General features: G+C 43.2%; 1 protein-coding gene across 1 annotated transcript; it reads left to right on the forward strand.

Moving 5' to 3' along the window:
- Positions 1-1,178: 1,178 nt before the first annotated feature.
- Positions 1,179-3,886, forward strand: LOC119330753 (protein RADIALIS-like 4). Its single transcript, XM_037603881.1, has 2 exons — positions 1,179-1,570; positions 3,428-3,886. The coding sequence occupies exons 1-2, from the start codon at positions 1,320-1,322 to the stop codon at positions 3,450-3,452; spliced, it is 276 nt and encodes a 91-aa protein (XP_037459778.1). The 5' UTR covers positions 1,179-1,319; the 3' UTR covers positions 3,453-3,886.
- The last annotated feature ends 20,816 nt before the right edge of the window (positions 3,887-24,702 follow it).

Raw genomic sequence — 24,702 nt, forward strand, 5'->3', positions numbered from 1 at the left:
TAGCAAATGGCGGTACATACAACTATGGCTATTATCTAGCGGATGACATCTATCCAAAGTGTCAAACCTTCGTGAAGCCGTCGAAAAAGCCTGAAGGTAAGAAAAATCTTGATTTTTACAATGCTCAGGCGGCGGCTAGAAAAGATATGGAGAGAGCTTTTGAGATTTTGCAAGCCCAATTTGCTATTGTGAGAGGACCGGCTAGATTTTAGTATCAAAAAATGCTTTGGTACATCATGCACGCTTGTGTGGTCATGCACAATATGATCATCGAGAATGAGCATGGCCAAGATTTAGACTACTCACAGTATGAGCTCTTGGGACATCCCGTGCGAGTGCGACGGAGGGCTGAAAGGGTGGCCCGTTTTGTTGCCTCCTATCATGACATTCGGCATCCCGCAGCGCACAATGATCTTCAGAAGGATCTCATTGAGGAGTGGTGGGCATGGCATGGACGACAAAGAGCATGATTTGTGCGTTCGACATTGCATTGTTCATGAACTATTTATTGTGTTTATTGCACTATTTGTTGTACTGAACGATAAACTATTTGTTTGGGTTGTAATAACGAAATTGAACTATTTATTGTTGATTTATTTTGTTATAGTTTGATATTTTTTGCTTCTATTTGAAATGCATATATTGTTTGTGCGAGTCGCGCGCGCTGCATTTTTTGCGTGCTGCTGGAGCTGCGCGCGCGCTGCATTTTAACGCGGCTGCTGGAGTCAGCGCTGCCCGTCACGCCAAACCAAGAGATGGGCGCGCGGCAAAGTAGATTTTAGCGCGCGGCGTGTTCGGCGGCTGTTGGAGATGCTCTTAGGTATTTTTAGCCTACGGTAATTACTAATCATAGTAGTCATTAGCCTGGTTAAAGTACAAATAGTCTCAGTGAAGATATGGGGACAAAAAGAGATGAAAGGGGCCTCCCCCTCCTCCGGCAGACCCGAGGAGACGATGCTGATTCTCCCCGGCATTTCATTTTGTACAATGAAAATATGAAATGAAATCTCTCCTCTCCTTTCTTCTTTCTTTCTTTCTTCTTGTGGCTCCTATGCAAGCTTGTCGTTGATTTGCCCATTGGTACTGCTGCTAACACCTCCAATCCACCCCCACCATTCCCAAGCATTATTCTCCAGCTAGCCTCTCCTCCCACTATATAAGTTGCACCATTGCCACCACTCTTGTTGCATACAAACACAAGCCAAGCCAAGCCCGGTGATCTAGCAACCGTAGTAGCACTAGTAGTAGCAGCAGTAACAGTAGTCATTGCAATCCACCTTAGTTTTCTTTCCTGTTGAGAAGCCACAGCCCAGTCAAGCATGAGTTCATCGTGGACATTCAAGCAGAACAAGGTGTTCGAGGTGGCGCTAAACAAGTACGACAGGGACGCGCCGGACTTCTTCCAGAACGTGGCGCGGGAAGTTGGCGACGGCAAGTCGGTGGAGGATGTGAAGAAGCACCTTGCAGAGCTGGTAAAAGACGTGGACGAGATTCATACAAACGGTGCCGGCGGCAGCAGCAACAACAACCAAGGCGGTTCCAGCCGCGGTGGCAGCAGCGACGGGCAGAGGTAGTAAGTAGTCTGTCCGAAACTCATACTAGTTCTGGACTGTTCCATCCATGCACATGCATCATCATATAAGTGGCCAGCCTCTACTACTCATGTGGTGTGTGCAAAGGGAAAGGGCGGTGTTCCTTTCGGCCGGCCTGGCTAGCTTTCTCTGTGCAGTCACTTGCACTGGATGCTTTATATTCCTTCCATACATGGATTTCCCTCTACTAATATGCATGGTTTCTTGCTGCTCCCTTGGGCATGGACTTCTCTGTTCCCTTCTTACTCTGCATGTCTTGCAAATGCTATACTATTTGGTTATCTCTTGAATCTTGACTCAATTTTGTTTGTAATTTATGTGGTCTTGCAAATGTAGTAGCATTGGCTTCTTTTCCATTCTTGAGAGGCAAATTTTAGCATGACTAATCCATGCATGAACATATTTTTGTTCATTCATTTCACTGAGCATAGCCAACCATGCGCTTTGCTTTTTCACTTACGTATCATTGCGGTGATGTCACTTACACTTCAACACTTCTATGTTCAGGAGATCAAGTTTTATAGTAATCCTAGTTGTAAGCTAATTACTACAGCAAAACATGGCATGCCTGCTTAATTAATTGCAAGCTAAACAGATCTCCATGTTCCATTTTACTTATAGGATGAACTACCTGATTAAAATCATATAGTACATGCTCGTACGTGCTAGCATTTGCTTTGTCTGAACAGTATGATCTTCTTTTCGCGATATCATTGTGTTATCGTCCTTGGAGCTTGTTTTGTCTAAGCTAAGCATGAACTGCTCATTCAAACCTTGAGGTGTATTTCTAGGAGCCCTCTCCGATAAATATTAGCCAATCTGGTTAAACCTTTAGTGAGAGTAACTTGCTTGGATCATCAATTTTAATTGAAATTCAGTCAAACTGGTCATAAACGAAATCATTGGTTTCTGAAATCAACATGCAGAATACCTAGGTCTTAGATTTTTTTGACGTTTTATCATCTTTTGTTTTGTGATATCTCTGAGGTTTATCCAACAATGATTCAGTCATGTACCTTAAATATTAACAAGATAATTTTTGTTCGCCGATGACCTGATCACACTTTGTGCCGCCGAGGAAAAAAAAATCAAAATGGTGTTGCTCATGATGTTCCATGTATTTTATTGGTCATATACACAGGCGCAGCTGTACTATAGTTAACTGCTGTCAGGTTTATCGCAGTTAATTTCAGTCGGCTCCTCAGGTAAACACAGAGTTGATTTTATGGATTTACCAGTAAAACCTATAAAAACGGTGAAGAAGGACAGCATTAGAATATATCCAACACTCCATCTGATAACTAACCTCAAAAGCAGCGCGTCTTTGTTAGGGTTCTAGGCTTTATGTTTTAACCACAGCATACCCTTAATTGGCAAAAAAAAGCGCAAACGGGATGCTAATTTGTCCGGGATACCAGAAAAGTGTAGTAAGCAGGTAGCTAGAGAATGCTTTTGCTCAAGATTTGCACATAAAGCTTGTTGTCCTTTCGACGGGCATAAAGTGCTGTCCCTCCTTTTAACAGTTGACGTTTTGTTCTCTCCTTTCGCATATGAACGTACCCGGACAAATTCCAATCTTAGGTTTCTTCCTCTTGCCCCACTAGCTAGACTAGAATAGATCCGCTCTATATGTTATTTCCAAATTAATGTTCTTGACTGGAAAAGACCTTTGTTTCTGTCGGCATCTCTCTCTCCCCCTGCCTTTACAGGGAACATTCAGACTTGTTATACTGTGAGCCAAGCATTTCTATTTCGTTTGTGGATTTCAGTTTCAGTCATTAAATCCATGCCTATGAACCTAGACTAACCCTCAGTTTATTCTCCCCTTTTTCCAGGCCATGGTACCTCAAGACCCAGTGATGGCTGGTCTGGTGCAAGAAGGGCCGAAACAGCCCTCGAGCACAGCTAGCCTCCTCCCTTTCCAGCATGAAACCACCAGTACTACACTACAGATACACATGACCCCATGGTGATGGTGATCCGGTCATGTACCTAAAGTTGCTATAGCTAGCGCTTCCTCTCCGATGATGATGGCGACGACGACGAGAAAAAAAGTCCGGGACGTAATCAAGCCCCGCATCGGAGTTGTATCTTTCGTATATCTTGTACCCAATTGTGCCTACGTGTATATGACCCACCACGAGCCCTGTCCCCAGCTATATGGGTGTAGCGCTGGTACCGCCGGAGGTTATCTCGGACGCGACGGTGTATCTTGATGTAGTGGTCTGTCTCCCTGTTGAATCTGTTACCTGACATATATTGCCTAATGGAAATTCCGGTCTACGGATTATTTATCTGTTTTGCTAAAACAGATCTAGATGTGCTTTAGGTATTGCATATTTAAGTCCAATGTCATTGATTCTACGTGAAGATTTATGTGAGTATTTTTAATTTAACCTTTTTCTTTTTATGTCTGATTGAGTTTTGCAAAGAGAGCCTTGGCTCAATAGTTGGTTTGCAGTTGTGCAGCCTAACGACCCGAGCTCAATAGTTGGTTTGCAGTTTCCCTCGTTTATTGAGGATCAAGTTTGATGTGTGGTGGAACCACGTATCAAGATATATCTTGACACTCATTTTAAAAAAATTCTGAGGACCATATTTATCTTGGTACTCATACTAAAATGGTCGTATGCATCCCTAGTTGGTGCAGAGGCTGGGAAGTGAAATTCTCTCCCATTTTTAAGAAATTGTGCATGCCCGTGAAGGCGACCCTGCAGGCGACGCCGCCTCGGGCGGCCTCATCCGCCATGGATCGGCGCGTTGGGGGAAGATTTTGGGCGCTGTCGGACGGCATCGAAGACTCGGAAGGCGAGGCCGGTGACTCGGACGGGGAGGAGCCGCCGGCGGGCTCCCCGACGCCGTCAGACGCGGTCTGTGAAGCGTTCAGAGTGGGCTATGACGAGCACGAGGTCACACTACTCGTCGATCTGTCGGTCTCGCGCGATGATCCGGCGAGATCGGGATTGAAGGAGGAGGACATCTTCGAGATTGTGTGCCGCATCGTTCATCGTCCTACGGCGGCTTCGGCAATCCGGCCATGGCGAGGTCCTCTTCCAAAGGTGAGTCTCCCGAAGCCCACCCTTTCCGATTTTTTTGAAGCAGGTGCGTGAAAACTTGTTCAGAGAAAGAAAAAGAAACGGGCGGCGGCGGCGGAGATGCCGGAGCCGGTGACCGGCCGGCTGGCTGAGATCCGAAACGCGCGGATCAAGCGTTTGAAAATTTTGGTTGGTGCAGCTGGGCCCGAGGATGTGACTTCGGTCCGGTCTGCGAAGGTGCTTTCGGCCCAATCTAGACCGAACCAGTGTGGGCTGGGGATAGCTGGGTATGAGGCCCAGGCTATCCCGGATGCCACATCGGTACTGGACGGTGGCCCATGCATGGTTTTGATCGAGGATCGGTCCCACATCATCCTATCGCCGCCTCCTAGGGTTCGGCATCGCCGTGGAGTTCCTGGCTTCGTTGCGTGCGGACCCTGGACGAGCGCGCCACATCTTTCCTCTTGAAGCCATGGCGGGTCGGGGGAGTGCTCCTCCCGCTGGTCAGAAGGGGTCGGTCATCGCCGGGGCGGCGCCGTCCGGGCGTGGTCGGGGTGGTGCTGCTCCTGTGGCTCAACACATCGAGCAGGTGTTAGGGCAGAAGGCACCGGTGGTCGCAGGGATTGCGCCGGCTAGGCATGGTGGTGCTGCTCCACCGGTTCAGAGGCCCAAGGTGGTCACTGGGACGGCACAAGGTACCGGCTCGGTGGGGCGTGGCGGTGGTTCCGGTCCTAGGCCGCTGGCACCCGGACCGGTCGCGCTGGCACCCACTAGTGTTGTGGCGGGGCGCGGCAGTGGTCTTCGGCCTCCACAGCCCGATGTGGTCGCTGCTGCTCCTCGCAATGGGCAGCAGCCACGGGCGGCACCTGGGCAGCAGCCGCGAGCAGCACCGCCACCCCACTACATGGCTCGGCCGCCCAGCATCGGGCCTTGCCGGTTCAAACTCATGTATCGCCTCAAGATGCTGCAGATGTTGATCGTATACCGGTGAACCGAGGTGGTTTTGAACAACCCCGGGGACAATGGGGTGACGATGGCTACAATGCCTATGGGGATGGCCATCATTGTGGCTCATCGGCGGCGGGCACGGATATGCATGGCAAAGTGATGGCTCAGCTGAAAGACCGTTGTACGGCCCTATGGGTGGTTTTGTTGAGGGGGGATCTGGCCCAAATTACTGGCAGTGAGGTGGCTACCAAGGACATCGTGGTGATCGCGGTGGTAGGAACCGTTATCGCCAACCTCCTCCACCTGTGGTCGCGGAGCCGACGGCTGAGGCGGTTGCTACCGGTCAGATGCCGGATGTGTCTTGGCAGGCTATGGAGGTGGTTACGGCACTTACCACTGCTGTGGTACCTGAGACTGAGACCATAGTGTCGGATGCTGTTGGTACTGCCGATAAGACATATGCGGATAGAGCCTCCAAGTGGGCCCGTAAGAAGGGGAAGATGTTGTGCTATCGCTGTGGTGAGAGGGGCCACTTTATTGCGGAATGTGTAATTGAACTTTGTGATACCTGCCTCAAGCCAGCGCATGACACGGGGGAGTGCCCTATTCTGCGGGATCAGATGCCGAGTATCACCATCTACGGAGTGTATTATGCTGAGCTGATGTTTTTTGAGTCTCCTAGTGAGAGGGAGATACCCGACGAACCCAGAGCACAACTACAGGGATTGTCAAAGTTACTAAGAGTGATGTGTCTGAGGCGCAAATTATGCACAGGCTCACTGAGTTAGTTCCAGGTAACTTTGAGTCGGAGCTCACTCGTCTCGAGGCCAACTCTAATAAGGTTGATTTTCCTACTTCGGAGGACTTGGAGCATATGTTGAGTTTTGGGTTATGCAGAGTACCTGGCACTGAGTGCATCCTCGAGTTCCATGAGTGGAAGCGAGTTGAGCCGCAAGGCAAACCTCTCACCCAGGTCTGGTTGCGTTTCTCAGGGGCTCCGTACAAGCCGCTTCAGGATGCTCAGGTTGTTGCTAGCTTGGGGTTTCTGGTCGGAAAGACCGAGAAGGTCGATATGGCTTTCACCAGAGCTAATAGAGTGGCACGCTTGTTGGTGAGTGTCCTCGATATTGAGTTTGTGCATGATGTGGTCAAGTGGACTTACAGGGGCATGGTCTTCGATCTTGACATTGAGTTTGAGGATACAGATCTTTTTTCTGAGGCTATGGCAGGGACGGATGTGGATATGCATGATAACAATGATGGTTCGGGGAACACGGAGACGCAAGGGGATGATGTTGGGCCTGAGTCGGCGAACGGGCCGAGCCCCACCTTGCAGGCGCCTGGGTATGGGGTTGCTCCTTCTGCTACGGTACCCATGAACATGCTGCGATTCGGTTCTTTTGAGCCTGCTTTTGCTCCTCCTAGGCTTTGGAGCGATCGGGTGGAGTATGATGACGTGCTGGACGGCACGCTTCCCCCCTTAGACTTTGTTGTGGGTGAGGTCTTTACTGAGGGGGTGGAGGATCGTGGGAAGGTGGCCCCTTCTCCCCCTTCTCTTTCAGCTGCTGTGCCACGGTTGAGGACCGAGGACGAGGTTCTTTCTTTGCCGATCGGCGACGTGCCGAGGTTGAGAGGGAGACCAGGGCAGGAGGCCTCAGTTCCTTCTTCTCCTGTGGTAGTCAGGGCGACCACGCCTACGGCGTCTGTTGGCTCTGTGGGCCAGCAGCCGCCTGTTCCGCCGCAGGGGTTGCTCCTGCCATCGTCGATTACTGTGGATGCCTCTCCCGCCAGCGTGACAGCTGCTATTCGAGAGGAGCGAGGGCAGGCGACCCCTGTTCTTATCTCCCACCGCCAGCCTATGGGTGAGCCGACGATTGAGTTGTCCACGACTAATGGGGAGCATGGGCAGATGGCCAGCATTTTCACCCCCCTACGTTCACCGGGGCCGGTGCCAGCAGCAGGCCCTGGGGACTCTCTACATCCGCGCGGTGGGGGTGGGGCGGGAGGCCTTACCCCTATCAAGGCCACTAGGGAGGAGGTCATAGCTTTTGGAGGTATCCCGGATCCGGTGTCTGAGGGGCGGCGGATGAGCTGTCGTCTTCAAGACTAGTCGGACATTGATGACATGCAGTTGAGGTGCGCCAGGCGGGCGGCCAAGCTTCGTGATATTGAGGTCACTACTGGTATGTCGGTCAACACCTCCAATTCTATTTTGCACTTTCCTGATGTTGAGATTATTCATAATGCAAATTAGCTAGGAGTTTCACTAGGTAGTAATGATAATGAGATCTCGCATTCGGTTAATGACATCTTGGATCTTGAAGCGGATCGTGCTTTAGACATGATTCACAATTTAGCAGCCATTAAACCTATGAACGATTCCGATATTGCTCAGTTGGGAGTAAAGGTGTTAGATACGCTTTGTGCAGATATTGCCCCTTCCCCTCCTGAGACTGAGGAGGAGGGAGGTTCTTTACCTCTTGGGGGGAGTGAACCTATAGAGGATACTTGCGGTAGACCCACCGAACACGGTTGTGAGGACCGGGTGGAGGAAGTAGCTAAGCCTAAACGCAAGTGGCAACGCAAAATTTACCCAGTCTCAACGGTGCGTAGAAGTGCTAGGAACCGAATGACCAAAAAATTTCATGATGAGTTATGAGAGGAATTTTTTGGAATAACAGAGGTCTGAGGGACTTCACTAAAAGAAGATTTCTAGCAGAGGCTTCTATCGACCATAGGTTGGACTTTATTGCCCTTTCTAAAACAGGAAGAGGCAACTTTTCCCCTCAATTCCTATATACGTTGTCGGGAGGTGTCGATTATGACTGGACTGTCTTCCCCGAGAGGAAGATCAGGTGGGATCTTACTTGGGGTTAAATGTGAGAAGTTGGAAGTCCGAGCTGTGGTCATGGGAGATTTTGCCGTCAAGTTTCGGGTTAGGTCGAAGGTCGACGGGTTTAATTGGGCCCTGGTGGCGGTGTATGGGGCCGCACAACCAGAACTCAAACCATATTTTTTGGCGGATTTAGTCCGTATTTGCAGGTCTGAGCAGATTCCAATCTTAGTGGGGGGTGATTTCAATATTATTAGAAGGAGAGACGAAAAGAACAATGATAATTTTGATGGCAGATGGTCGTTCATGTTTAACACCATTATTGAAAGCTTGGATCTGAGAGAGATAGAGCTTTCGGGAAGAAAATTCACATGGGCTAATACTCTGCCAACCCCCACTTTTGAGAAGCTAGACCGTGTCCTCGCGAGCGTTGACTGGGAACAGAAGTTTCCTCTGGTTACCGTCCAGGCATTATCGCGCGGAATCTCGGACTACACCCCCTTACTGGTTGACTTGGGTGAGGCAACGCACGTGGGGAATAAGAATACCTTCTCTTTCTAATTAGCGTGGTTTAGGAGAGAAGGATTTTTTGATCTTATAGCCAGGGAGTGGGCTAAAGATTCAGGAGGAAGGACTCCAATTGAGAGATGGCAGAATAAGATACGACACGTGCGAAGCTTCTTGCGTGGGTGGGCTAAGAATCTCAGTGGGATTTATAAGGTTGAAAAGGAAAGGCTCCTTACCCTTATTCAGGCCTTAGATGTCAAAGCCGAGTCCATGATCCTAGATGTAACGAAACTTCATGTTAAATTAGATGCGGAGATGAGATTGAAAGAGCTCCTGCGAGAAGAGGAATTGAAGTGGGCATTGCGGGTGAAGGTTCGCAAGGTGATCCAGGGGGATGCCAACACTCAATTCTTTCATATGATCGCCAACAGCAAGCATAGAAAGAAAATGATCTTTCAGCTTGAGCAAGACGAAGGGACGATTGTAGGACAGGAGAATCTTAAATTATACATCACTAATTATTATAAGCAGCTTTTTGGGCCTACGGAGGATAATTTCGTATCTCTGGATGAGTCGCGGATTGAAGATGTCCCTCAGCTTGCTTCTGATGAGAACGATATTTTAACTGCTCCGTTCTCGGAGAAAGAGGTGTTTGAAGCTAGTTCTCAAATGAAGAATAATAAAGCTCTGAGGGACGGATGGATTTCCAGCGGAGTTTTATAAGAGGTGCTGGCATATCATTAAAGGGGATTTGCTTTCGATGTTCCAGGATTTATTCGATAGACAACTTCACTTGTTTCATCTGAATTTTGGAACCATTACCTTGCTTCCTAAGAAAACAGAGGAAATGCGAATTGAGCAGTTCAGGCCTATCTATCTTCGGAATGTAAGTTTCAAAATTTCCGCCAAGGTTGGGACAAATAGACTCACGCAGATTGCGCATTCTGTGGTGCAGCCGTCCCAAACTGCTTTCATGTCAGACCGAAACATCCTTGAAGGGGTGGTGGTCCTCCATGAAATGCTCCATGAAATCCATACAAAAAAACTAGATGGGGTTGTTTTCAAAGTGGATTTTGAGAAAGCGTACGACAAAGTCAAATGGCCATTCCTCCAACAAGCGTTGAGAATGAAAGGTTTTGATCCAGCCTGGAGAAAATAGGTAGAATCTTTCATGCAAAAAGGAAGTGTTGGAATTAGAGTGAATGATGATGTAGGTCGCTATTTCCAAACGCATAAGGGGTTGAGACAAGGAGATCCAATGTCCCGTATCTGTTCAACATTGTAGTCGACATGTTGACAATTCTAGTAGGGAGGGCTAAGGATGTTGGCCAAGTAGGTAGTTTGGTACCTCATCTAGTTGATGGAGGTGTATCTGTCCTACAGTACGCAGATGATACAATTATCTTTATGAAGCATGACTTGGTAAAAGCGAGAAACATGAAGCTGGTGTTATACTTATTTGAACAATTAACCAGACTAAAAATCAATTTCCACAAAAGTGAATTGTTCTGTTTTTGTAGAGCCAGTGAGGAACAAGAGGCGTATAAGCAATTGTTCGGGTGTGAATTGGGGGCTTTACCTTTCACCTATTTAGGTATACCCATTCATCATCGTAAGCTAACAAATAGAAAATGGAAGTGCATTGAGGATCAATTTGAGAAGAAATTGGGATGCTGGAAGGGCAAACCGATGTCGTATGGAGGCTGTTTAATTCTTATTAATTCGGTGCTCACAAGTATGCCCATGTTCCTATTGTCTTTTTTCAAGGTATCAGTCAGAGTTCGGAAAAGACTTGATTTCTATCGATCCTGTTTTTTCTGGCAAAGTGATGACCTGAAGAGGAAGTACATACTAGCTAAGTGGGACATTATTTGTCGACCAAAGGACCGAGGGGGTCTAGGTATCGAAAATCTAGAGGTGAAGAACAAATGTCTCCTTAGCAAATGGTTGTATAAACTTTCTCGAGAGACTGAGGCTACATGGGCACAGATTCTGCGTAATAAGTGCCTCCAATCCAAAACTTTATCCCAAGTGACAGTGAGGCCGATGGATTCTTCTTTCTGGAAAGGATTGATGGGAGTTAAATCGGTCTTTCTTAATCAGACCAAGTTTGTCGTCGGTAACGGTACTTCTACGAGATTCTGGGAGGATACTTGGCTAGGGGACACGCTTCTCGCGCTTCAGTATCCTTCTCTCTATAGTATTGTTCAACGAAGAGATGCAACCGTTGAGTCAGTATGTCAGTCCACGCCTCTAAATATCAGCTTCAGGAGAGCGTTAGCCGGTAACCGTTGGGAAGCTTGGCTCCATCTTGTGAGAAGATTGATGGATGTTCAACTCTCTGAACGTCCGGATCAGTTGTGTTGGAAGCTTACTAGGGATGGGGAATTTACGGTTAAATCCATGTACTTGGATGTCATTAATTCAAGTTCTATTCCTACCTCGAAACATGTTTGGCACGTAAAAATTCCCTTGAGAGTTAAAGTGTTTATGTGGTTTATATAGAAACAAGTCATTTTAACTAAGGATAACTTGATTAAACACAACTGGAGTGGATCCTCTCGATGTAGTTTTTGTGACACGGATGAAATAGTCAAACACCTCTTTCTTGATTGTCCTTTGGCAAAGATTCTTTGGCAATCAGTTAGCATAGCCTTCAATATTACTCCACCGAATAATATTAGCACGTTATTTGGGACGTGGTTGGATGGGATTGAGTCCCAAACAGCAAGACACATTCGTGTAGGAGTGTGTGCTTTATTATGGGCTATCTGAAATTGCAGAAATGATTTAGTTTTTAACAGAACAACAAATACTCACTTTTTGCAGGTTATCTTCCGAGTTACTGCGTTGATCCGTATGTGGTCGTTACTCACTCCGATGGAGGCTAAGGAGCGTTTGGTTACTCGATCTATGATAACCCACATGTATAGGGGATCACAACAGTTTTTGAGGGTAGAGTATTTAACCCAAATTTATTGATTCGACACAAGGGGAGCCAAAGAATATTCTCAAGTATTAGCAGCTGACTTGTCAATTCAACCACACCTGGAAACTTAGTATCTGCAGCAAAGTGTTTAGTAGCACAGTAATATGATAGTGGTGGTAGCAGCAACAAAAGTAAAGACAACAAAAGTAATGTTTTTGGTATTTTGTAGTGATTGTAACAGTAAAAGCGGGAAAGTGAATAAGCGTAAACCAGTATATGGAAAACTCGTAGGCACCAGATCAATGATGGATAATTATGCTGGATGCGATTCATCATGTAACAGTCATAACATAGGGCGACACAGAACTAGCTCCAGTTCGTCAATGTAATGTAGACATGTATTCCGTATATAGTCATACGTGCTTATGGAAAAGAACTTGCATGACATCTTTTGTCCTACCCTCCCATGGCAGCGGGGTCCTATTGGAAACTAAGGGATATTAAGGCCTCCTTTTAATAGAGAACCGGAACAAAGCATTAGCACATAGTGAATACATGAACTCCTCAAACTATGGTCATCACCGGGAGTGGTCCCGATTATTGTCACTTCGGGGTTGTCGGGTCATAACACATAGTAGGTGACTGTAGACTTGCAAGATATGATCAAGAACTCACATATATTCATGAAAACATAATTGGTTCAGATCTGAAATCATGGCACTCGGGCCCTAGTGACAAGCATTAAGCATAGCAAAGTCATAGCAACATCAATCTCAGAACATAATGGATACTAGGGATCAAACCCTAATAAAAACTAACTCGATTACATGATAAATCTCATCCAACCCATCACCGTCCAGCAAGCCTACGATGGAATTACTCACGCACGGCGGTGAGCATCATGAAATTGGTGATGGAGGATGGTTGATGATGACGACGGCAACGAATCCCCCTCTCCGGAGCCCCGAACAGACTCCAGATCAGCCCTCCCGAGAGGTTTTAGGGCTTGGCGGCGGCTCCGTATCGTAAAATGCGATGATTTCTTCTCTCTCATTTTTTCTCTCCGAAAGCAAATATATAGAGTTGGAGTTGGCGTCGAAGGGTCAACAGGGGGCCCACGAGGTAGGGGGGCGTGCCCTAGGGGGGAGCGCCCCCACCCTCGTGGAAAGGGTGTGGGCCCCCTGGTCTTCATATTTGGCGAGGATTTTTTATTGTTTTTCCTAAGACCTCCCGTGGAGTTTCAGGTCATTCCAAGAATATTTGTTTTCTGCACATAAAACAACATCATGGTAATTCTGCTGAAAACAGCATCAGTCCGGGTTAGTTCCATTCAAATCATACAAGATAGAGTCCAAAACAAGGGCAAAAGTGTTCGGAAAAGTAGATACGACGGAGACGTATCAACTCCCCCAAGCTTAAACCCTTCTTGTCCTTAAGCAATTCAGTTGACAAACTGAAAGAAAGAAAGAAAAACTTTTACAAACTCTGTTTGCTCTTGTTGTTGTAACTATGTCAAGCCAGCATTCAAGTTTTCAGCATAGATCATAACTAACCACATTTGCAATAATTCTCAGGTATCACAATTACTCGTATCAGTAGCATAATCAACTAGCAAGTCATAATGATAAATCTCGGATGACAACACTTTCTCAAAACAATCATAATATGATATAACAAGATGGTATCTCGTTAGCCCTTTCTGAGACCACAAAACATAAATGCAGAGCACCTTTAAAGATCAAGGACTGACTAGACATTGTAATTCATGGTAAAAGAGATCCAATCATAATCATACCCAACATAGATTAAGAGTGATGAATGCAAATGACAGCTGTGCTCTCCAGCTAGTGCTCTTTAATAAGAGGGTGATGACTCAAGATAAAAGTAAATGGATAGACCCTTTGCAGAGGGAAGCAGGGATTTGTAGAGGTGCCAGAGCTCGGTTTTGAAATAGAGATAAATTGTATTTTGAGCGGTATACTTTCATTGTCAACGTAACAACTAAGAGATGGCGATATCTTCCATGCTAAACACATTATAGGCGGTTCCCAAACAGAATGGTAAAGTTTATACTCCCCCTCCACCAACAAGCATCAATCCATGGCTTGCTCGAAACAACGAGTGCCTCCAACATACATCAGGTCCCAGGGGGAGTTTTGTTTGCAATTAATTTTGATTTAGTTTGCATAAAGCATGGGACTGGGCATCCCGGTGACCAGCCATTTTCTCGTGAGTGAGGAGCGGAGTCCACTCCTCTTGAGAATAACCCGCCTAACACGGAAAATAAGGACAGCCTTTGTTGATACATGAGCTATTCGAGCATACAAAACAGAATGTTTATTTGAAGGTTTAGAGTTTGGCACATATAAATTTACTTGGAACGGCAGGTAAATACCGCATATAGGAAGGTATAGTGGACTCATCTGGAATAACTTTGGGGTTTAAGGGATTGGATGCACAAGCAGTATTCCCGCTTAGTACAGGTCAAGGCTAGAAAAAGACTGGGAAGCGACCAACTAGAGAGCGACAACAGCCATGTACATGCATTAAAATTAATAAACATTGAATGCAAGCATGAGTAGAATATAATCCACCATGAACATAAATATCATGAAGGCTATGTTGATTTTGTTTCAACTACATGCGTGAACATGTGCCAAGTCAAGTCACTTAAATCATTCAAAGGAGGATACCACCCCATCATACCACATCATAGTCATCTCAATAGCATGTTGGCACACAAGGTAAATCATTATAACTCATAGCTAATCAAGCATGGCACAAGCAACTATGATCTCTAATTGTCATTGCAAACATGTTTATTCATAATAAGCTGAATCAAGAACGACGGGCTCATCATATTTACAAAAACAAAAGAGGTCGAGTTCATACCAGCTTTTCTCATCTCAGTCAGTCCATCATATATCATCATAATTGCCTTTCACTTGCACGACCGAACGATGTGAATAATAATAAGAGTGCACGTGCATTGGACTAAGCTGGAATCTGCGAGCATTCAAGAAACAGGAGAAGACAAGGCAATATGGGCTCTGGGTTAAATCAACAATAATGCATATAAGAGCCACTTCAACAATTTAATTATGGTCTTCTCCTACGGACCCCCAAAGAAAAGAAAAGAAATAAAACTATTTACACGGGAAAGCTCCCAACAAGCAAAAGAAGAATGGTAAATATTTTTGGGTTTTTTTAATTATTACTACTACAGCAGATAAATAAACTACTACTAATTTTTTTTGTTTTTCTTAAGGTTTAACAAACACACAAGAAGAAAGCAGGAAAAGGAAAATAAACTAGCATGGATATTACAGTGAAAAAGTATGAGCACCGACATCTAGCAACGAGTGTGTGTGAACATAAATGTAATGTCGGTGAGAAATATGTACTCCCCCAAGCTTAGGCTTTTGGCCTAAGTTGGTCTATGGCCACGACTGGCCTGGTGGATATCCATAATAATAGTTGTTGGGGTCGTACTGTGATGAAGAAGGATAGTTGGGATCATATTGTTGTGCAGCGGTTATCGCCTGCTGAGCTGCAGCGTGGAGTCGAGCTGCCTCCGCTCTCCTCTCGTACTCTTCTGCCTCCCCTCTGGTAATAACATATCTTCCTTTTGTCTGTGAATCAAAGAAGGCAGGAGCAGGGAGAGTAATACGGAAAACACGTCGTTTATCAAAAATTAAGCGATATAAGAGAGGTGATTCAGGTCTCTCGACAAACTGGTGCGAAGCCATAGATTTATAATCTAAATATGCAGGAGGCAACTCCATATCACCCTCACGAATGTCTATTTCAAGAAAATGAGCTAAGCGGGTTGCGTAAATTCCTCCAAAGAAATCTCCATTATGTCTATTATGATGCAACCTACGAGCTACAATGGCTCCCATATGATAAGATTGGTCTCCTAACACAGCACTCCTAAGAATGCTAAGATCAGGGACACACATGTGACATGCTTCATCCTTAGCATTTATGCATCTACCGGTAAAGAGAGCAAAATAATGTATAGCAGGAAGGTGAATGCTCCCTATGGTAGCCTGCGTTATGTCTCTGGATTCCCCCACAGTTATACTAGCAAGAAAGTTTCTAAATTCAGATTTAGGGGGATCCCTAATACTGCCCCACGATGGAAGTTTGAACGCAAGAGTGAAATCCTCTAAGTCCATTCTATAAGATTTATCATAAAGATCAAACATGACTGAAGGAGAATTACGCGAAGATGGATACTCAAACCTCCTCACAAATGAACTTGTGAGATCATGATACTGGGGGCATTTGTTGGCCTCAAATTCCTCAAGACCGGCATTGCGCAAATATGCTTTGAATTCTTCTTTAATTCCCGCATGGTCCATAAAATTTTCCGACGGCCATTCGCAAGGCCATACTGGAGTGTCTCTTGGTGGATCCTCGTCAGCATCGCGCATAGCAATCCTGGGTCCTTGCTTCTTAGAGGAACCACCTTGGAACATCTTCCTAAGCATATTGTTTTTCTTTGAAAAATGCTGAAATTTTTAGTAACTTCAAAATAAAAGTAAACCAAACTTAATAAAACTGATAGCAACTACTCCCACAAGTGCCTAGAGCCTATATCATGCATCAAAACTACTTGGAACCATATAAATTTGACATGCAAGCTCAAGAAGATGGTCACCTATGCAGCATAAATTTGCAATGAATAAAGCACTAGAACAAAAACTAATTAGACCAATGGAGGAGTCACATACCAAGGAACAATCTCCCCAAGCAGTTTTGCGAGAGGTGCTTTGAGCAAGGAGATCGAAATCACAACAAAAGTGGCTGGAACTCGTGATTGAGTTGGTTTTTCGGGTTTGTGTGAGACAAAGGAAGAAGATGGGTGCTGGGATAAGTGGAGGGGGGCCACCGTGGGCCCACGAGGCAGGGGCGCGCCCTAGGGAGGGGGGCGCGCCCACCACCCTCGTGGCCAGGTGGCAGCTCCTCCCGCGTAATTTTTGCACAATAAATCCTCAAATATTCCCGAAAAAATCATATTAAATTGGCATGGCTTTCTGAGGACTTTTATTTTCGGAATATTTTTATATTGCACGAATAAGTCAGGAAACAGACAGAAAAATACTATTTTACTTTATTTCTACTAAATTACAGAAAATATAAAGAGGGTACAGAAGTTTGTGCTTCTAGTTTCATCCATCTCATGCTTATCAAAAAGAGTTCACTAACAAGGTTGATCAAGTCTTGTTAACAAACTCATTCCGATAATCATGAAACCGGAGAAATTTCGAATAACACTAAGTTACCTCAACGGGGATATGCACATCCCCTATAATAAGTATATCATATTTCTTTTTGACCGTAGGAAGAGGAAATTCAAAACCTCCAATTATAATCGATGGAATTTTTCCAATGGAGTTGATACTATGAACTTGAGGTTGTTTCCTCGAAAAGTGTACCGTATGCTCATTACCATTAACATGAAAAGTGACATTGCCTTTGTTGCAATCAATAACAGCCCCTACAGTATTAAGAAAAGGTCTTCCAAGAATAATAGACATACTATCATCCTCGGGAATATCAAGTATAACAAAGTCCGTTAAAATAGTAATGTTTGCAACCACAACAGGCACATCCTCACAAATACCGATAGGTATAGCAGTTGAGTTATCAGCCATTTGCAAAGATATTTCAGTAGGTGTCAACTTATTCAAGTCAAGTCTACGATATAAAGAGAGAGGCATAACACTAACACTGGCTCCAAGATCACATAAAGTAGTTTTAATATAATTTCTTTTAATGGAGCAAGGTATAGTAGGTACTCCGGGATCTCCAAGTTTCTTTGGTATTCCACCCTTAAAAGTATAATTAGCAAGCATGGTGGAAATTTTAGCTTCCGGTATCTTTCTTTTATTAGTAATGATATCCTTCATATATTTAGCATAAGGATTTGTTTTGAGCACATCAGTCAATCGCATACGTAAAAAGATAGGCCTAATCATTTCAGCAAAGCGCTCAAAATCCTCATCATCCTTCTTCTTGGATGGTTTCAGAGGAAAAGGCATGGGTTTCTGAACCCAAGGTTCTCTTTCTTTCCCATGTTTCCTAGCAACAAAGTCTCTTTTATCATAACGTTAATTCTTTGATTGTGGGTTATCAAGATCAACAGCAGGTTCAATTTCTACATCATTATCATTACTAGGTTGAGCATCATCATGAACATCATCATTAATATTTTTAATAGGTTCATGTTCATTACCAGATTGTGTTTCAGCATCAGACATAGAGATATCATTTGGATTATCAGGTGGTTCAACAATAGATTCACTAGAAGTTTGCACAGTTCTATCATTTTTCTTTTTCTTCTTTTTAGAAGAACTAGGTGCATCAATATTATTTCTCTGAGAATCTTGCTCGATTCTCTTAGGGTGGCCTTCAGGATACAAAGGTTCCCGAGTCATTCTACCAGTTCTAGTAGCCACTCTAACAGCATAATCATTTTTCTTACTATTCATTTCATTGAGCAATTCTTTTTGAGCCTTAAGTACTTCTTCTACTTGAGTGGTAACCATAGAAGCATGTTTGCTAACAAGTTTAAGTTCACCTCTAATATTAGCCATGTAATCACCCAAGTATTTAATTATATAGGAATCATATTTCAATTGTCTACCAAAATAAGCATTGAAATTTTCATGTTTGACAATAAAATTATCAAACTCATCAAAGCATTGCCTAGCAGACTTATAGTGAGGGATATCACCTTCATCAAATCTATAGAGAGAATTTACCTTTACTACCTGTGTCGGGATATCGGGAGGTTCTTCAATGAATAAAGGATTAAGATCATATACTTCGTCAACAGGCGGTATATTAAGACCATATATTTCTTCAATAGGAGGTAAATTCTTAACATCTTCAGCTTTAATACCTTTTTCTTTCATAGATTTCTTTGCCTCTTGCATATCTTCGAGACTGAGAAATAGAACACCTCTCTTCTTCGGAGTTGGTTTAGGAATAGGACCATTAATTGGAGCGGGAGCTGGCTCAGGAGTTGGTTCAGGAGGTGCTCAATTATTTTCATTTGTCAACATATTATTCAATAGAATTTCAGCTTCATCCGGTGTTCTTTCCCTGAAAAGAGAACCAACACAACTATCCAGGTAATCTCTGGAAGCATCGGTTAGTCCATTATAAAACATATCAAGTATTTCAGGTTTCTTAAGAGGATGATCAGGCAAAGCATTAAGTAACTTGAGAAGCCTCCCCCAAGCTTGTGGGAGACTCTGTTCTTTAATTTGCACGAAATTGTATATTTCCCTCAAAGCAGCTTGTTTCTTATGAGCAGGGAAATATTTAGCAAAGAAGTAATAAATCATATCCTGGGGACTACGCACACAACCAGGATCAAGAGAATTAAACCATATCTTAGCATCGTCCTTTAATGAGAACGGAAATATTTTGAGTAAATAGATGTAACGTGATCTCTCATTATTAGTGACTAGGGCAGCTATATCATTTAACTTAGTAAGATGGGCCACAACAGTTTCAGATTCATAGCCATAAAATGGATCAGATTCAACCAAAGTAATTATATCAGGATCAACAGAGAATTCATAATCTTTATCAGGAACACATATAGGTGAAGTAGCAAAAGCAGGATCGGGTTTCATTTTATCTCTAAGTGATTCTTTGTTCCATTTAATTAATAACCTTTTAAGCTCATATCTATCTTTGCAGGCTAAAATAGCTAAAGAAGAATCTTTATCAAAAAGATAACCTTCAGGAATAACAGGCATATTTTCATCATCACTATCATCATCGTATTCAGTTTCATCAATTTCTCTTTCTCTAGCCCTAGCAATTTGTTCTTCAAGAAATTCACTAAGGGGCACAGTAGTATCAGGCATAGAAGCAGTTTCATCATAAGTATCATGCATAGTAGAAGTGGCATCATCAATAACATGCAACATATCGGAACGAATAGCAAAAGCAGGTGTAGGTGTCGCTAACTTACTCATAACAGAAGGTGAATCAAGTGCAGAGCTAGATGACAGTTCCTTACCTCCCCTCGTAGCTGAGGGATAGATCTTGGTTTTTGGATCTCTCAAGTTCTTCATAGTGTCCAGCAGATATAAATCCCAAGTGACTCAAAGAATAGAGCTATGCTCCCCGGCAACGGCGCCAGAAAAAGGTCTTGATAACCCACAAGTATAGGGGATCGCAACAGTTTTCGAGGGTAGAGTATTTAACCCAAATTTATTGATTCGACACAAGAGGAGTCAAAGAATATTCTCAAGTATTAGCAGCTGAGTTGTCAATTCAACCACACCTGGAAACTTTAGTATCTGCAGCAAAGTGTTTAGTAGCACAGTAATATGATAGTGGTGGTAGCGGCAACAAAAGTAAAGACAGCAAAAGTAATGTTTTTGGTATTTTGTAGTGATTGTAACAGTAAAAGCGGGAAAGTAAATAAGCGTAAACCAGTATATGGAAAACTCGTAGGCACCGGATCAGTGATGGATAATTATGCCGGATGCGGTTCATCATGTAACAGTCATAACATAGGGTGACACAGAACTAGCTCCAGTTCGTCAATGTAATGTAGGCATGTATTCCGTATATAGTCATACGTGCTTATGGAAAAGAACTTGCATGACATCTTTTGTCCTACCCTCCCGTGGCAGTGGGGTCCTATTGGAAACTAAGAGATATTAAGACCTCTTTTTAATAGAGAACGGGAACAAAGCATTAGCACATAGTGAATACATGAACTCCTCAAACTATGGTCATCACCGGGAGTGGTCCCGATTATTGTCACTTCGGGGTTGCCGGATCATAACACATAGTAGGTGACTATAGACTTGCAAGATAGGATCAAGAACTCACATATATTCATGAAAACATAATAGGTTCAGATCTGAAATCACGGCACTCGGGCCCTAGTGACAAGCATTAAGCATAGCAAAGTCATAGCAACATCAATCTCAGAACATAATAGATACTAGGGATCAAACCCTAACAAAACTAACTCGATTACATGATAAATCTCATCCAACCCATCACCGTCCAACAAGCCTACGATAAAATTACTCACGCACGGCGGTGAGCATCATGAAATTGGTGATGGAGGATGATTGATGATGATGACGACGACGAATCCCCCTCTCCGGAGCCCCGAACGGACTCCAGATCAGCCCTCCCGAGAGGTTTTATGGCTTGGCAGCGGCTCCGTATCGTAAAACGCGATGATTTCTTCTCTCTCGTTTTTTCTCTCCGAAAGCAAATATATAGAGTTGGAGTTGGCGTCGGAGGGTCAACAGGGGGCCCACGAGGTAGGGGGCCGCCCTAGGGGGGGCGCCCCCCACCCTCGTGGAAAGGGTGTGGGCCCCCTGGTCTTCATATTTGGCGAGGATTTTTATTGTTTTTTCTAAGACCTCCCGTGGAGTTTCAGGTCATTCCGAGAATATTTGTTTTCTGCACATAAAACAACATCATGGTAATTCTGCTGAAAACAGCGTTAGTCCGGGTTACTTCCATTCAAATCATACAAGATAGAGTCCAAAACAAGGGCAAAAGTGTTTGGAAAAGTAGATACGACGGAGACGTATCAATCTACTAGTGGACCCGTTGCGCCAAATGAAGCAGAGGCACACTAAAACCATGTTCGCGATGAAAAAAACCCATTGTTTAATCCTCTCTAATAGGAAACACGGAATGTTGTTTATAATGATATGAGTAACAAAATACATGCTTTATGAAAATATGTTTCTTTATAAAGGGAGTAACAAATAGAGTAGTCCATTCCAGCCAGCGAGGAGGGCGAGCAGGGCCAGCACAAGCAACGGCCCACCTGTCATTGCGAGGAGGGCGTGCAAACCGGGTGTGTCTGGGTCAGCCAACCCCTCCGTAGCCCACGCACGCTCGCCGCGGTGAGCGTGGAGCGATCCATGCGACGCACGTACTAAAAAAAGTTATTTCTCGAATAAAAAATTAGGTAACTGCGTGTGAGCGGGGCATTATCTCCTGCCTTCGATAGTAATGTTGAGGCTACAATCTTATGAAAGTCATGTCTTCTTTATAGGCGTCCCGACTTGTGGCCGTATGTGGGCGGGCATTTTACTAATAAAGATTATGGCCTAGTGGGCGGGCCATCTTGTGAAAGTCGACTTCTGTCTTGACATTTTTTATTTGGGCGCACGCTCCGCTCTCTGTTATCATGACAGTCCCAAAGATAGAAGTAGCTCTACGTAAACCATCACGGTTTTGCTATATAGCAGCCACCTGAAAAAAATTCTATCCTTCAGACAATCTGCAACCGTCTAGTACTAGAACAAGAGGATACCCAACACGTTACTGCATGAATTGATTGATGAAAATTTGATTTGATAACATGTGAACCAAAAAGATAGGTAAGACTTATTATATTTGGTTATGTATAGTTATAAATTATTTATTTAAATATGTAGGATAATCGAATGAGAAATATTTTTCCATGCATGGTTCAATGTTGTGGTGGATTTTATCCATGCATGATTGCATGTTGAGGTGGACCTTATCCCGTTCATTATTATATGGTGAGGTGGTATGCTTGCATCTTAAAATAAATTAGTGGGATGACTTTCCTAGATATATAGGTTTCCCTATACTACGCTCGATGCGACGTAATGTCGCTGAAACGCACAGAGGATGCCCGAGGGAGCGACGGAGTGGGCTAGCCCATTAGCTAGCGTAGTGTTTTTGTGTACAGTTCTTTTACCAGTTTTGTGAACCTTCTAGAAGGAACCGGCTTTTACATGTTGGTTTCTTTTGCTGGTTTATTTTTAATTTTATTTAAAAATTCTTTTTTTCTAAATTTTCTTCATTTTTTAAAAAATATTAATTTTTCACGCATTTTTGAGAAGAATCATATTTTAAGATGTTCTAAAATTTAACATTCTAAATTTCTTAAAAAATGTTCGCAATTTTAGAGAATGTTTGCAAATTTGAAAAATTGCTCGGATTTCAAAATTAATCACATTTTCAGAGAATATTTGTAATTTCAAAACTTGTTCACGTTTTTTCAAAAATGTTTGTATTTTTTTTTTAAATGTTCTTGTCCAAATTAAAAAAAATCACTTTTCCAGAGAATGTTCGGAATTTTAAAAAAATCCCAATGACAAAAAAGTTCAGAACTAAAAAAACAAGTGTAAAACGGTGCTACATTTTTTGAAGGGGTAAAAAACGGTGCCACAGTGCAGTCGATGCAGTGTCATTCACTACCGTCTATGCTAAAATGAGCTGGCCCAATCATGGCTACACTGTGAGTCTAGTCGTTGGTTGACGCAGCATGCGTCATATAGGATATTCCTACGATTTTTGTTTTTAGTCGATATGGGATGGGCTTCAGCCCGTTAGTTTTAAACTAGTGAGCCATGCCTCAGTAGTAGTCCTTTTTTTGTTTAGTAGAATGCTTGTTTTCCCTCAAAAAAAGTAGAATGCTTGTTGTAGCTTCGATCGCTCTCCCTCTCCATTTTTTGTAGAAATTCCTATTTCATTTTACTAGCAAATGTGATGGTGATATTAAGGTTTCGTGTTTGTTTTGATTTGTTTTATGGTTGTCTAGGTGATTCATGTTTTTTAGTGTGCTACTTTTTTATTTATGTGCTAGTATTGTTTTTCTTGAGTGTGCGCACGAGATTCCGAGTGATTCATGTCTATTCCTCTGTGCACTAGTCTTTTCTCTCTCTTTGTGAGTCACTATTTTTTTTTCCATGTGTGCACGCATCTTGTGGGTGTGTGTGCGTCTCTGTGTGCGAGAGAGATGATGGAGGATCCACCACCTATATAGGATGCGCTTCATTTTCGAAGTGTTGATGGAAAGTTAATCTCTAATATTCTTGTTTTGTTTAACATGTATGTTTTGTGTAATTTATGTGCAAGTCGTATTAGTGTCTAGAAGTTACACTGTTAAATGTTTGTCCTTATATTGTGAAAAAGTGCAAGTTCTATGCAATATGTGTGTAAGTTTTTTCATCATTTATTTTAAGTTTCTTTCTTCTTTAGGGTAATACCAATTCTCTTAATTCAATCTACCTTAGAATAATATATTTGTTCATAAATGGTTTTTGCATACTTATTTTGTTTTCACATTAGTTATTTATTCTTAATTATTTTTTGGGCCTCTGAGTATTTTCCTATATTTCGGCCTCTCGGGTTTCTCTTATATTTGTGTATGTGAAAGCGTGACACTAACTTAATTTTGTGTTAGAAAGCTAAATGGAATTTATTTTAGGAATTGATCTTCTTGAATCACAATTATTATTAAATTTACACTACTATATGATTGTTTTTTAGATTTGTGGGAAATCACAAGTTCTATGAAATAAAAATAAGGCATCATAAGTTTGCCAGTCTTATAAAAAATAGCACATGGCAAGTCCTGCTTCCCTCTTTGAAGGGTCTATCTATTTACTTTATGTTGTGTCATCACTTTCCTATAGCACCAACTCTGAGATAAAAGTTCTCATTCTTAGTTTAACATGCATGTTGTCTAAGTAACATTAGGTGCCACATTAATGTGATGCTTCATACTAATTCATGATATTTAGTCACTGCTTGGACTTCTATGGTGTCTTGCATTTATGTTTTGCTTCACAAAAAAGACTAGCAGGATACCATGTTGTCATATTGTATCACGTTCATTTTGATCACGTTGGTGTTTGAGATGATTTATTTATGACTTGCTGGTTGATTGATATATTATCATGAGAGAAAATAGTTTTTAAGCTTTTGTTATTCATGCGGTATTTCTCATAAGATAGTTGTTAAGTGATCATGGACTAATTTTTTTTGCATATACCTAACAAAAGTGTTTGTAGAAGTTTTCTTTGTCAG

This window comes from Triticum dicoccoides, chromosome 7A (assembly GCF_002162155.2).
Source record: "Triticum dicoccoides isolate Atlit2015 ecotype Zavitan chromosome 7A, WEW_v2.0, whole genome shotgun sequence".
NCBI lineage: Eukaryota > Viridiplantae > Streptophyta > Magnoliopsida > Poales > Poaceae > Triticum > Triticum dicoccoides.